At 39.6% G+C, this 15,555-nt stretch overlaps 1 protein-coding gene across 3 annotated transcripts in view; it reads left to right on the forward strand.

Annotated features, from left to right (window-relative positions):
- The window catches only part of CDH13 (cadherin 13), a 453,057-nt gene that overhangs the window by 308,661 nt on the left and 128,841 nt on the right, over positions 1–15,555 (forward strand). For all 3 annotated transcript variants that reach the window (XM_072934294.1, XM_072934293.1, XM_072934296.1), the window contains one exon: positions 6,303–6,481. In XM_072934294.1, coding sequence (XP_072790395.1) covers positions 6,303–6,481 — 179 coding nt within the window. The remainder of the gene's footprint in view (positions 1–6,302; positions 6,482–15,555) is intronic.

The following is a 15,555-nucleotide window of genomic DNA, read 5'->3' on the forward strand; positions in this document are numbered from 1 at the left end:
ATCCACCTAAAAGACATCATCTTATCCATTCAGGGGATGAACTTTTGGACAGTACCAGATAGGAAATGAGACTTTATTGATTTTACTCCTCATGCAAATACCTGTTTCATGCTATCTGTAGTCTATAAGACAAAAATCTTTATGCATTTTTTAAATCTTTTTTTTGCCTTTGTGTGTGGGAAGATGCACAAAGTCTAAAATGTAGGTTATCTTGTTTGGGGATAATGAATTTTATACAACACAAAGTCTGTGAAGGGGATCTTGGTGTTCTGAAAGATTAAAATACATTCTTCAAAATTTCTTGTATCTGTGCAAAACAGAGGTAAATTTCAGTATGAATATGCTACCACAAAATGTCATAACCTCGTGTGTACAGACAATAAACACAATTTGGGGATCCTTGGTGGGACTAACAATTTTCCATGTTTTCACCACACAGTTTTACCCTAAAGAAGGAAACATCCACAGCACTGCAGTCAAAATAGAACACAGCAAAGTAAGATCCATGTCACATAACTCCAGTTAATGCAAATTCCCTCACCGACATGTCATAGATCAATGTCTGGCCTGGAGCAGAGAATACCTGAGAGCTCCTCACATTGTTCTCACAATGTGACAGTGGCTGCAGTGTGGCTGGAGACAGGACTGTGTATAAGTCATGTTCCAAACATCCCAGGAGTGAATAATTCATTCTGCCAAAACAACTGTGCTGCTCCTGAGGAAGAAAGGTTAAATACCAGTATTGCTAAAGGTTGACCTGCCCATACATCTTCTCTGTTCTGTCATAACATTCAGCTGGGAATGTCCCATTATTTCTTATTCAATTTATATGCTTCTGACTGCATTAGCTCTCTATAGATAGTAACAGTTCTTGACAATTCTTCATCTCTACATAATATTACTGAAGTTTCTTTTGTGTACTGGGAAAAGTTTGTTTATTATTCATTCCAGAGCTGACAGTTCACCAGTTCAGCCTTCCAGTCCTGCTGGCTGCAGTGCAGGGGCATTCCCAGAGTACTGCTCAATCCAATCTAGAGTTTAAAAGAACCTGCCAGACATCTAAATAGAGAATGTGAGGAAGCCCCATGGTGGAAAATTATTGCCCTATGCAAATATAAGATATGCTCAAAGCCTGAACTCAATGATTCTTAGTAAATGTCTTCTTTATTGAGCAGGGCCTGGAAGTTTTTAATGATACACATAATTGCAATTCAAATACCTTTGATTGGAACCATAATACACCTCTCTTCTTACATTTGTTTTGCTCCCCTGGGGCTTTTTGTCTGAAAGTACAAAATTGTAATAAAAACATGCAATTAGTTTTGATGAGAACATTGTCAGGAGAGGTTCCTGCTTTGTTCCAGTTTCTGAAAGTTGGGCTCTAGAGATATAGATAACCCTCTTGATTTATTCCTTCTTCATCCCATTTTTTTACTCTTTGTCCTCCTTCTTGGGTTAAAATAGCCGTACTTTTGGAAAATGCAACATTGTGCAACTGATTGTTATCATGTACAGAGATGCAGCTGAGCTTGTGGAGAAGGTGGAAACACAACTCTTCAGAGCAATTATGTTAATTGAGAGAATAAGCCCTTCCTTTTCTGTAACAATGTAGAAAACATTTAATGTACTGAATATACAGTGGAGAACCACAGGAAGAGTGAAAATCAGCTGAGAAAACTCCGTGGTGAAGTTGTTGAGCTCTATAGCTCTCATAAAGTAAAATTTTTGCAGTCCTTAAACTGGTTAATATTTTATTGTTGGTCTTCAAATTTAGTCTTCTCTTAAGGCTGTAGGCTTGAGACATTTGTTCACATTTCATCAGGGTAGAGATAAGCCTCACTTCCACTCCTCTCCAGTCCTTCCTTTAAACCCAGCAGCTGCATATAGTAAATAAATAAAAGTTCAGTAGTGATGTTCCCTTGGCACCTTGGCAGAAAAAAGAAAGAAAAGGAAGGAAAATAAAAAAAGAGTGAGACAGGTTATAAGAGGTTGTTAACTAAATACCAAAGAGATTTTCCCAAGAAACCCTCTATTCCAATGAGTCCAAAACTGTGCTTGTGTTACATTTTACTTCTTGGTGCCTAAGGGGAGATTTTGCCAATATTTTCAAATAACCAACACATTGATAGCTGCCTCCTCTGGAGAAATGGCCTGGGAGAGGGATCTGGGCCTGGTCATGAGGAACTCTGGGAGGTGCAATGGGAAGTTCTGAGCAATTCTGGGAATTCTGAGCAATTCTGGGAATTCTGGGCAATTCTGGGATTTCTGAGTGATTCTGGGATTTCTGAGTGATTCTTGAATTCTGAGTGATTCTGGGATTTCTGAGTAATTCTGGATTTCTGAGTGATTCTGGGAATTCTGAGTGATTCTGGGATTTCTGAGTAATTCTGGATTTCTGAGTGATTCTGGGAATTCTGAGTGATTCTGGGATTTCTGAGCGATTCTGGGAATTCTGAGTGATTCTGGGATTTCTGAGTGATTCTGGGAATTCTGAGCGATTCTGCCCAGCAAGCATGGCAAACAAAGCCTGAATATTGTCACACACCAAGGCACAAGTGCAGCTTTCCTGGGAGGGTTTCCTCCATGGAAGAAGCTGCTGATTTTGCAGACATTCCTTCCCCAGCCTGATAAGTTTATATGTATTGTTTAACATGATAATGTAGCAAGCTGTTGTTTTGTGGCTTGAAAGCCAGCTGCATTTGATTGATGCCAGGAATGGAAGGATTTGTAAAATGACACTGAATTAGATGTAGTTAGTTTATGGGCCTGGGGAAATGAATCTTTTATGAATAATAAAAGTTTATGATGAAGGAGAAATACTGAAGAAGTGTACATCTTGAATGAGGCTCTTTTGGACTGGATGTCTGCTGCAGAGCCTTTCAAAACATACATTTGGGCCACCTTACTTTTAAGAAGGAGATCCCTACATAAGGATAATCCTTTGTGGTGGTCCAGTCCCAGTTTGTCATTTGTGTTCTCTCGGTGGACACCTCAATTAGGATAGGGAATTTCTTCCCTGGAAATCTAGTTCCTCCAAGGTCTAATATTCGATGTTTTAACTGCTGGATTAAAGCTCTTGTGGTTTTGGAGGCATCAGCCACAAACATGAAGCACATGAGGGGTGTAGTTTTCTGTATTGATTCCCAAACAAAAACCAAACACAACCTGTACTAATACATAACAACATCTAAAGACAACCCCACATTTTATGTGCATATTTTACACATAATGAGAACTTGTGAGAATAGAATAACTTTAAAATTAGATTTAAATTCCACTTTGATGGTAGCCAGAAGCCAATGCAAAAAAACTTTTGAGAGAAGAAGCACAGAAAAAAGATGTATCTAATTCTCTCCATCTTTCCTCCTGGAGCTGGCATCTCTATGCAAAAGGAATGTAAAATTCTGCTCATCTGAGTTGCTGGAATTCTCATCTGTATGCACCAAAGGAATGATTGCAGGAACAAGATAATGTCTAGTGAGTTGAAAGGTTAAAGAACTGCAGCTGGCAAATCAGAGTCAGATTCAGCCATTGTGTTAAGCCAGTTCTATGCCAGAGTAATGAGAGATTAGGGGATTTACATCAGATCTTAAAATTTACATGTGCCTTCCACTGTTTTATCATCAGAAATATTTCAGTAGGACAACTGTATAAATAGGATTTCTATTTGAATATATGTTGTAATATTTCAAAATCTCTGCAGAGCATCAGCTCATCTAATAGATTTATAATAAAAGCAACCTTGTAGTCATTCAAAATGTTTTCTACTGTACTTGAGTATGGCATCATATTAAAGTGCATTCTTCAGGAAATCATTGTGTACTGAAATCCATTTAATGTCACATGAACTTGGGCACTCTTAAAGATCCCTTGGAGATTCTCCTTAGTCCTTATTTATTTCACGGAAACCTTGTGATTGGGACACCCTCGTGAAACATGGTATCTAACACTGATATATTAAAAAATCTTCTCAAAAGTGATAGAGTTCTAAAAACAGCACATTATCCTGTACTTGTGAAAAGAGGTTGAATCTTAATTCTTCAAAAAAGAAAGCAGTTCTTTTCTTCTCAATCAGTCTCACACAAAGTAGGTGAAAATATCAGGGTTGGAATCTTGTAACACTGGAAAACATGGCATGGTATCCAGTGGTAAGCTTCTTTTTGAGCTGTCTGACCTTTAATCACTGCTGAATAAAACCGACATGCTGTCAGGGCTCTGCTATTTTCTCAAGGGGGTAACTCTGCCCGAAGTAGCAATGAAATAAAACCTTTGAGAGCTTATATTCAAGGTCACTACAAGTAAAGGCAACACTCTGTACTGTGGGAACTACAACAAAAGAGGAAAAAAGAAAAGAAGAACTGTATCTAAACAAGCCAGTTGAGTTTGTTTAACAGTGAACAGGCAGTTGTTATATCAGTCTATAACTGGGGCTGGATTTGTTTTTATTTTTACCATAATATTTCATTTTTATTTGATTTTTTTTTAATCCAAGACCTTCAGAAAGAAGACAAACTCTCTGTACACGAATGATAAATATTCCTGCTACTGAGGAACTTGCAATCTAATCTCTTGGGCCCTGTCTCTATCAAGTTTTACCCTCTTGTAGTCATTTTGCCACAGAAGTCTCTGTGAATACTGTAAACTGATCCTATGGTCTTACTGATCTATAAAGAAATGAAAATGCTGTATTTAAAATGTGGTGATCATGACAGTTTAAAATAATACTTGTCCAGTCTGTGGGGAAAAGAGAAGGTGAGTTCCTACAGAGGAATTAGCTTGTAACAAAGCTAAAAAAAAACAAACTCTGACACTCTGATTCACAGGAGATAATGGTGTCAGTGCAAATTTACTTCAATGGAAATAGTGCAGATCCTGGAATCTGGTAAATTGCTTCAGTTGGGATTTTTAGGCCAAAGACTGAATCCCTTCCTGGATTTCTTACTTTATAGTTTGCTAATATCTCACCTTAATCTGTTACTTAACATTGATTCATTATTGAAATGAATTTATTGATTTGATCATGGCTGTTTTGTTATTTGGTAGAATCTCAGCTCAGTATTACCAGAAGTACTTAATTTTGCTGTGACCATATATTATTTAATTAGATTGCTTTTCAAACTAATGCTTACATTTACAATTACAAATGAACTGACGAAGAAATAATTTTGGTCTAGGGGTGAGCTCTCACAGTTCAGTCCAGGTGTCTCATTGTGCCCTTTCTTTGTTTCTCAGTGTACTGCACAAAGCTGATAAAATGCTGACAGAATTTTGCAGGCTGTGTCAGCCTCTGGGCTGCCTGTCTTGGGGAGAGGAAAATCCTTGATCCAGGGATGCAGGATGTGCTCCCCTCCTAAGTACAGGACTCTTCTTAGATCCTCTCTCTAAACTGTGATAAAGAAACAGAGTGAGGTTTTTCCTCTGCACAGCATTTAGGAACATGTGCAGGGAATTGCATTTCCTGTATTGCAATCTCCAGCAGAACTGTGTGCTCAGGAAATTTCCTTCAGCACTGGAAGGACAGTGGGGCAATAGAGATAGGGAGGTTTATTGGTGTTCATAAAATAAGCCCATAAATTTGTACAAATTGAAATTAGAACAATGTAGGCTTCAATAATTACAACATTTCTTATTGACAGACATGACATCCAATACATTTTGAACTGCAACACTTCACCAGGCAAATAGAGGTCTGTTCTTTCAGTATTGTTTTTATTGTAGCCACCTGTGGATTTTCAGCCTGCAGAACTAAAAGTGGAAGAGATACACCTCTAGTTCATTTAGTGAAATGCAATTACTATGTATGGCTTCAAAGCACAGAGATACAGGGAATTTGTGTTAGAGCACACCACGAGTCTTCTATTGGCTGAGTAGCAAGTCCTCACTCTCTACAACTCCCTGAAAGGTGGTAGTGCTCAGGTGAGGTTGTGTTCCTTCTCCAGGCACTGACAGAACCAGAGGACACAGCCTCAAGCTGCACCAAGGGAAATATAGGTTGGATATTAGGAAAAAGTCTTTCATGGAAAGAGTGATAAAGTTCTGGAATGGCTGCCCAGGGAAGTGGTGGAGTCACCATTCCTGGATGTGTTTAAACATGCCTGGATGTGGCACTGGGTGCCAGGGTTTAGTTGAGGGGTTGGGGCTGGGCTCGATGATCTTGAAGGTCTCTTCCAGCCTAGTAAAGAAACCAAATAAACAAAAAGTAAAGATAATAGCAACACAAGTGCAACCTAAATATCAAGTGGAACTGCTGAGTTTGAGAGGTTTTCGTGCTCAGTGCCTGCTGTGTGTGCCCCTTTCCCCAGGAACCACGGTGATGCGCATGGCAGCGTTCGACGCCGACGACGCCAGCACGGACAATGCCCTGCTGCGCTACAACATCCTCAGGCAGACCCCCACCAAACCCTCCCCAAACATGTTCTACATCGACCCAGAGAAGGGAGACATTGTCACTGTGGTGTCCCCAGCGCTGCTGGACCGGGAGGTGAGTGAGCACTTGCCTTTCTCCAGTCCCACGTTTTAATGGTTGTGCCTCTAATCTTCTTCTGGGTGTTGTTGTGTGGGGATTCAGATGCTCACTTTTGAGGATGCTCATTTCTTTTAAGATTTTTTTTTTTTTAATTTCTTACTTAGGCCTAAGAAGTGCTAAGCTCTGATTGATCAATGTTTGTGAATCTAGTAAATTTAGTACTTCATAATTTCTGTGCAAGACATTTAGTGTTGTGTGGTGAGAAAGAATATTTCCGGATTACATGGACTTCAGTTTAGAGTTAGTAATTGACACCCAGAGCTAATTGTGCATATAGTTCACTCTGAGGATATTAGTTTAGTGCTCTATATCTTTCCTAGAATATTTTTATGAGTGGACTTAATGGCCTAATTAGCTTGGTACCCTATAGCCAAAAAAAGAAAATACAAAGAGGGGTAGGAAAGGAACAGGTAATTCTCAGGTGGCTTTAAGGTGAATTGCCATAGTGCCAAAATCTATACTTATAACAGATCATTAACATTATGAGAGCACAAATTGATAGCAAAGAAAGCTTAGGTATGATCATTTCATGTTCAGAAGATAATAAAGTAGAGCCGATCTGTTAATCTAAAGGTTTAGATAGCAGAATATAAAAAATCTTGGCACCAGAAAGAGTTACTCTATAAATCACAATTTCCTTTGATGAAGTAGCCCTGAGTGCTGTTAGGTTGTTGGAGATATCCAAATTCTGTTCTTGCAGGATGTTTCAGGCGTGTGCTGAGTCCCTGAGCTTGTCTTTATTAGTTGATTAGATTTGGGATTGTCCATTGTTCTCAAGATCCAGCACATTATTTTTCATTTTACCAGATGAAAATGCTGCCCATACACTTCCCTTTCTAGGTGGGTAAGTTTTTCTACAGGCTTTTCCAACAGCAAATATTTAATGGGTGAATCAGAGATACCAGGCACCCAATGCAGTAAAACTAATGTCTGGGCCTGAATGTCTGTGTTTTTAAGTTTAAAGAGATTCTAACTTTATTCATGTTTGGGTGGCTGGTCACAGAATGGTGCCCAAGTTAAAGCTTGTGAAATCACTACCTTTTCTCCCCTCAAGTTTCCTTTCTAAATTCATCATTCCAGTTTAAAACCTTTTTACTGTTTTCTAAAGACAGTTTTAGGTATTTTCATTCCTCATAGATAACCATTCCCCAGATTAAACCAATTTAGTCAAAATTAGAAAATCAATGGAAGGGAATGAGCACGGCTGCTTTTCCCAGTGCCTTCCAAAGGTCACTGGTGATTCATGAAATAATGATGCTGTCTTATGCAAGAAACCTGGCCTCAATCAGATGGGTGTTATGGCTGGATAGTATATCCTGAGAGCAGGATCTGAATTCCTCATGATTTTCAATAATCACCAATTTCCTACCTTTACTTTGAAGGTGACATGACAGGCTGGGATCTGTTGAAATTCCAGAGCAATTTTTATTGTTCCAAATCTGAGTGGTTTACAAGCCAAAAGGTGCAGGTTTAACACTTAAATTAGGTATGATCTGCAGTTAAAATCCAGTCTCACTTTGTCTGGTCGGAGGAAAGGCTTTGGGAAAATGGATGTTTAGTTTTTCACAATCGTCTTTGTGGGTTCAGCCTCTTCCCGTTCCTGCCCAAATGTCTTGAGTAGAAACTGGTGGTCAGGCCTGCTTTTTCAGATCTGTGGCATTGCCATTCATGGTCAAAGATGAATAGCTTCTATTTTTAACCATAATTGCAGCTTTTAGAGACAAACAGCCTCATGTTTTTATTCTGAAAAAAACCCTGACTACCAATATAATATCGATGTTATATAAATAACTTATGTATTTCTGTGTGGTTGATGAAATTGAATTATTATAAAAAATTGTCTGTGTGAGGTGGGGACAGAGGGGAGTAAAATGTGGAGGAGGAAATGTCTGAGTAGTTTAGGAGGAAGAAATGTCTGACTGGATTCCTGCTTGGGGAATAAGGTGTCTACACATCCCCAGATTTGGACGGGTGGCTTTCTGGAAAGGTGTTGGGCTGGAGGGAGCAGCGTGTGCCATTCCTCTGCAGGATAACTGCTGGTATTAATGCATTTTTATTGGAAGCCTGTGCAAATATTAAATGTTTTGGCCCCTTGTCACAATTTCACACAAAATGTGTGGTAGAAACAAGGGAGGAAGTGTTCTTTCCCCTGAAAGCCTTGCTAGAAGGTGTGAAACAAACTGGAGATTGAGGACAAAATCTTCATGAAGGAGAATTTATGAGTCAGGAGTGGTTTTATCTCAGCAATTCTTATCTTTCAAAGCATGTTAGAACACTGACTAAAATTACTCCTATTTTCCATCTCTATGTAACTTTTACCACTGCTTGGTCCTTGATGCTTTTGGGAAACACTTCATCGCATTTAAGACAAGTTAGCTGAATATAAATTGTTTTAGAGGTGGTTTTGGTCTTTTTTTTGTGTGTGGTTTTTTGTTTTTTGTTTTTGGTTTTTTTTTGTTGTTGTTTTTTTGGGTTTTTTGTTTTTTTTTTTTCTTTTTAAGTATTATTTATTTCATGTCTGTGCATCAGAGGGAACAGGAGACTGGAGGTTTTAACCAGTGGGGGAGACTAAGATGTGGACATAGAAAACATCTTGCAGGTTTTGCCCACTCTGGATAGTCCAAATTGTTTCTCCATGCTTCAGCATTTTCAGAAATGGAGCTGTTGGCATAGCCTAGAAATTCTTGTTCCAGAGCAAAGAATCAAAATAAAGGCATTTACACTAAAATTAAAGTTTGGACATCTAGAGAGCTCAGTCTTTAAATCCAGTGATGCTGATGGGAGAGCCTTGGTTTGCATTAGTAAGCATCTATGTTAACAATATTAGAGACCAAAATGAAAGAATCCTTTTACTTCTAAAGCATTATCAGGAAAAAAAAAAATATTTCTAAGGAGATACTTTAAAAATAAAATTCTTCTGTCATGTCTGAAAAAAAAAAGGGTGTGCAGGAACCCCTCAGACTCCATCCAGCAGGATGTTGAGGGAATGCTTCCTGCCTCCAAGGAAACAGCACAGTGAAGGATTTGTATTTATTCACCAGCAGATTTTTTATTTATAAATTTTTTAGATTCAAAATTGTTTCCAAAAGTGCATGATCCTGGGGGTTTAAAGCAAAACTCGGGTAATTTCTCAAAGAACATCCATTTTCATTTTCAGAAGGCAGGTAAGGACACATTTTTGAAGATTAATGTGGGTTGTTTTTTTTTTTTTCTTGTGGGAGTTAGGCATCCTTGAATGTGTCAGTAATAAAGATTGAAGAGTGTTAGGGGGCAAATTATACCTCCAGGTATCCATTGGAGAATACATTTTGATTCATAAATTCAGAGGAGAAGGATGCCCTCCATCAAAATATATGGTCTAAATGACACGAAATAGAGCACAACAGGGAAAGAGAGTGAAAAAGCAAGAAAAACAGGGGGAGGGGAAGAAGTTGGAAGGAAACCTTGAGGAAACGTCTTAAATTTCAGGGATGGAGACTCCAGCTCAAACTGACACTTCCCTGCAGTGAGAGGAAAATAATGCTCCTCATGTGCATAAGTGAAGAAAACACTTGTGGTCTTGTCGAATCAGCTCTGAAATTTCCTTTATGGCTCAGGAATTGGGTTTTCTGCTTGCCCACAATGCTGTTTTCCCAGTGTGACAGACCCCCGTGCTCCATAGGAAAGCAACTGCGATTTGTATAAACTTCATGACTAAAGTACTAAAAGAAAGCTGTCACCACAGTTGCTTAAGTGAAATATTTACTCCTCACAGTTTGAGAAGTAACCTGCTTTTGCTTTTGATAGGAACCGCTGTGCTTAATTTGAGTTGGAGTTAACAAATGATTTGAGCTGTCTGCTGCACGCTGATCTGTGTGCTGGCACACGTGGTTTTAAACACCTCAAGGAAACCAGTTCAAGTGTTCTGTGGTTGTGAGAGACCCTGGGCTAGACTGGGGTTAGTGAAATGTGTGTTCTGCTGTGGGGCTGACACTGGTGGCCTTCCACAAGCTCAGGAAGCAGCTGCTGTGTTCTGTGACCATTTGAACCAATCTTGGGTCATCAATCTGCCATAAATACTTTTCCTTCTCTTTATGACTCGGAAGAATGGAGCTGAAAGCCTTTAGCCACGAACTGTGGGAAAGCTGGAGTTGCAAAAGCCCCCATTGCTCATGTTTGTGTGAACTGCCCACAATAACAAAGATGGTTTGGTGTCTGGAGCATCTCCCTGGTGAGGGGAGGCTGCAGGAGCTGGGCCTGCTTACTCTGGAGAAGGGAAGGCTGAGAGGGGATCCCACAATCCTTACAAACATTTCCAACGTGCCCAGAGAATGGTCCCAGACTCTTTTTGGTGGTGTTCAGCTGTGGGACAAGGCGCAATTGCCATAAAATTAAATAGAACAAGTTCCACCTCAATTATTCCATGAGGAATACTTTTCCCTGGAGAGGGCAGAGCACTGGAACAGCTGCCCAGGGAGGGTGTGGAGTCTCCTCTGGATACATCCCAACCCCACCTTGACACTTTTCTTGTTGAATGGAACAACATTCCTGCCTTGGCAGGGGCTTGGACTAGACAATTTCCAGAGGTCCCAACCCTATTTTAGGACTCTGCAACAATTGGCTGAGCCTCCCCCTTAACCAAAGGCTCTTAAACCACACCTGCAGCAAAAAGCAGAGTAAAACACCCAGCCAGTGCCTCTTCTGGCTGGGAGGGATGCATGGCTGTCCAAGTTTTCAATCCATATTCAGCAGCACAGTGCTGGCGTGGAGCAGGGGCAGAAATGTTCTTTACAGCATGGAGCAGCTCTGCTGGCATGAGTAAATCACAGAGCTCAGGTCCAAAGGGCTTAACTTCTCTGAAGGGGAAAATAGAAAAATCTCGTCCACTTCTGCGTGTGGACAGCACCCTTTTTATTAATATTTTCCCTTTTGGAGATAGGTGTCTTAAGCAGTCAATATACTTATTACCTAGTCGATCTAAATGCAAATGCTGAACCAACAGTGCACTCTCATTTTTAATGAAAAGATATTAATCTTTTCAGCAAATGCATTCCACATTTGATCTTCGTATTAACCTCTAACATATTCATATTTACAGCAATTGTGGGAAAACATATACCTTGGAGCATATCAGCTCTGAGTTGGAATAATTGTATCATTTTGTCTTGTCTTCTCTGACAGAATTCCCACTTGCACACCTTTAACTTGTTTTGCAGTATGCAAATTCCAGAGCTGAACCTCAGTTTCTGTGGTTTAAGGGGTTTAATAATAGATACAGCAATATCTCATATTATTTTCTGCTTAAAATACAAGATAAACAAGCTATTCACCATTTCCCCTTGATTAATGCATTTCTTACATTCTGGTTTCTGAGCTTGTAAACATAAAACTCATGGGCCTTTGGTCTCTTTACAGAGAATATTCCACAGCCCATTATATCTGAAATATTAGAAATGGGGAGAAAAAAATCTGCCAATTATAATGTTATTTATAGAAAAATGGACAGAGAAATTATAAGTGCTTCTTAGTGAGATGTAAAATCACATTTAAAGTTAAGTTTATGATGAAAATTTTTGTATTTGGGCTTAAATGCCTGCAGTGAGAAAAAAAATTAGTTTACCAGTAATTTTTAGTTTGATTCCTATTATATTTTTGATGAGAAAGCTCATTAACCTGTTCTTGAATCTTGAAAGAAGCTGTGCAAAGGAGAAATAAAAGTCAAAATTATATGTCAAAATATGAGTAGTATGGTTCAGGTTACAAACAGGAAAAGCTCCTATTGAGAGAACATGAGAGGATATGTCTGTTCATTAAAAAACCAAATCTGCTCTGTTTGAAGCTGTAGTGGCAGAATTCCTACAAATCTTTCATGTCATTTTTAGATAATTTCTAATTTCATTTAACACATAGCTTGATAGTTTGATTAAAACAAAACAAAAAAAACCAAAACAAAACAAAACAAAAAATGTTCTTCCAATAATAGACCCAGAGTTTCTTTTCTGTAAAAATCCATGAGGGATGAACATATCACATCAGGGAGCCATTCCAGCACCATGTTGCTGTCTCCCACTGGGGAGGGAATGCAGCCCCCAGAGACCCCAAGGCAGACAAATCCCTGCATGAAGAAACATCCCTGTTTTCTACCCAACACGGAGCACGAGGTGTGAGAATCCACTTCTGCAACAAAGATGAGCAAACGCGTTTGCTGTCTTCGTGAATGAACAGCTCCCTGCAGAAGCTGCTGCTTGCACTCCGTGTTTTGCATTTACCTTTTTCCCCCAGAACAGCCAAACCCTCTGGAGATGCCCCCAGATCCCCACGTTGGCCCCTCTGTGTCTGTTCAGTCCTGAACTCAGGTTTTGTCAAAACTCAAAATGTCCCTCAGACATTTTTGGAGGTTCCAGGCCCCGGTCAGAAGCATTTGAGACCCTGGCAGGCAGCTGGAAACAGCTGTGATTTTGGGTTTGAACCATGGAATGATTTACCAACCTTGCAGGAAGAACGAGAAGTCACCAAAGTTTAGATATTATAGTAGAATTAGTCACAAAGTAAAGGGGATAATTTTTGAGTGCTGTACAGGGGGGTTTTGGTTTTGTACATGGTGATCAGAGATTTTAAGATGGAGGGATTTGGGCCTGTCCTGTCCTCCCTCTTTCTTCTTCCTTACCTCCGTGTTCTTGGTGATGTTGGCACTCACAGGTTGGTTTAGAGTAGAAAAGCACCATTTAATATAGGTAATAGGCATTGGGGAAAAACTGTACCCATGTAACACGTAATGTACCATATAAAAGACAGCACAGCCCCGGGCGGGGAGAGAAGAAGCAGTCGGGAGTCAGAGAGGATGTCAGGGTGTGTGTGTGCCTCTGCCTGAGCTGTGAGCAAACCACAGCAGCTCAAGGAGAAAATATTTTAGATAACTTACAATAAACAACCATGAGACTGAACAACAGAGACTGCTGAGCCTTTTCTGGAAGCACGGGTTGGAGGAGAGACTTTTCCACCACACGAAGCCACCCCTGACCTAGGGTGGTCTTCGACAAGGTTTGTTGGAAACAACTTTGCAGGTGGAATGCTCTGGCCATCACAGCCCCCAGGGCATCCTCCTGCAGCCCTGCTGGCCAGCACCCACCCATAGGTGCTCCTTTATGGTTTCACCCAACACAATCTGGAGAATTCTTGGTCAGACTCTTTAACCTGGAGCTTGCAGGTGGGATAAATCACCACTTAAAGGCAGAGCTTCTGCAAGGACATTTCCTTCCTCTCCAAGGAGTCCCAAGGTATCTCGCAAAGGAATATTTTTCTTGTTTTGTCCTTATTTCCCTCTGACAAGGAAGGAAGGAGTAACATTCCTGGTTCTTCATTATGATCTTGGATTTATTTCTTAGGTGACCTACTACCTTTCATTCCCCAAGTGTGTTATGCACGCAGGGGATTCTGAGCTGTTGATGGCTCCAACCATTATTTTAACTCTCATAGTTTGCTTCCTGTGCAAATCTCCCCATTTCCCACAAGATGATGTGAATATGATTTTTCAAACCTGCAGCTCTCTGTAGCTGCACTAAGCAATATTTATATTCTCCCTCTGATGTTTTGGGTTAGGAGTTTGGGTATCACTACCTCCTGAGGCAGATAGTTTGCTGATCCTCTGGAAATGTCACTCATCCAAACATCCTGAGCTTCTCTGACACTGATATATTGCAGAGAGATTTTAAAAAATATCATCCTCAAGGCACTTACAAAGAGTGACACAAAACATGATATCTGCTGCCCACATATTTTGAATAGAGGCTGATAATGGAAATGTCTTTTTTTTTTTTTGTGAGAGTTTTTTTATTTAAAAGGAAAAAGAGAGGAATATTAGGTTTATGGATGTTGAGAGGTGAAAAATCCCACTGTGACAAATGCCTAAGAGGGGGAAAGAAGTGGTGGACTTAGAATAAAAAAAGCCTCCAGTTGCAGGTTTTGCAGAGGAGCTGGTTAATTTCTAAATGGTTAATTGCTAAATGATGACACATAATCTGCTAGAACTAAGAGCACTAAAAGATGATCTTCATTGTTCATCTATGACTGAAGATAGTAAAATTTAGAAATTCCAGCTTGAAGACGCGCCACATATTTTGTTGATGTTTGGGGCAGTGGTTTCAGTTCAGGGAGAGAGATGGGTGAGTACATAAACAGAAAACCAAAAATTAATGTTATCCATGTAGACTAAGAGGTGCCAAAAGGTGAAAAACAATCTGAAAAGCACTGGCAGTGTTCATTCAGCCCTTGCTTGGGGCCAAGGAGTACAGCTCCAAAAGGTAGAAGGGCATCACTATTGATTAATCCAAATTTTTCCTGAAAGTTTCTCGTTTCCAAAAAGTTTTTGCTGGCTGGACAAGATGAGCTTCCTACTATCAAAGCAGGGTGGAGGTAGCACAATTAATGCTTGGAAACAAACTTGGGATATTTTATCTTTGAAGTCTGACTTTTTCACACCACTATCGAGACTTCTAGAATACTCAGTGCTGAAGAGAGCAGAAAGGAAAACATCTGACAGTGTTTAGCTTACAACCAGCATGACTCAAGCAGAGTTAGCACTGAAAATGAATTATTTTCAAATAGGAATAATTACCTAGTTTGGTGGAGTTGCAGCTTGGAATGCTTGGGACTCAACAAGGGTTACCCCAGAGGTGCTGGTTCTGATTTTTTATTTTTTTTTAACATGAAAAGGGTATCTTCAAATATGTAGGTGGTTATTTTTAGTTCTGCTAGGATAATTCCAATTTCCCAGTGTGTTATTTTGGGATAATTCCTCTCGCACCAATGGGATTTTATTTTTGATTCCCCAAATGTCATCAGACAACAGACACATCTTTGTCATTTCATTTTCACTTTCTTTTATCTTTCCTGTTTTCTTATGACTTTCTATTTTTAGAGTGCATGTAGCAAAAACCATTTAAAATATTCTGGTTTGTAGGAGATTGTATCTTAATACCATCAATTGGGAAATTTCTTTCTCTCCAAATTCTACCCAAATTTAGCTCTCTTTTGTGCCTCAGTACCTAATT

Source organism: Taeniopygia guttata, chromosome 11 (assembly GCF_048771995.1).
Source record: "Taeniopygia guttata chromosome 11, bTaeGut7.mat, whole genome shotgun sequence".
Taxonomy (NCBI): Eukaryota; Metazoa; Chordata; class Aves; order Passeriformes; family Estrildidae; genus Taeniopygia; species Taeniopygia guttata.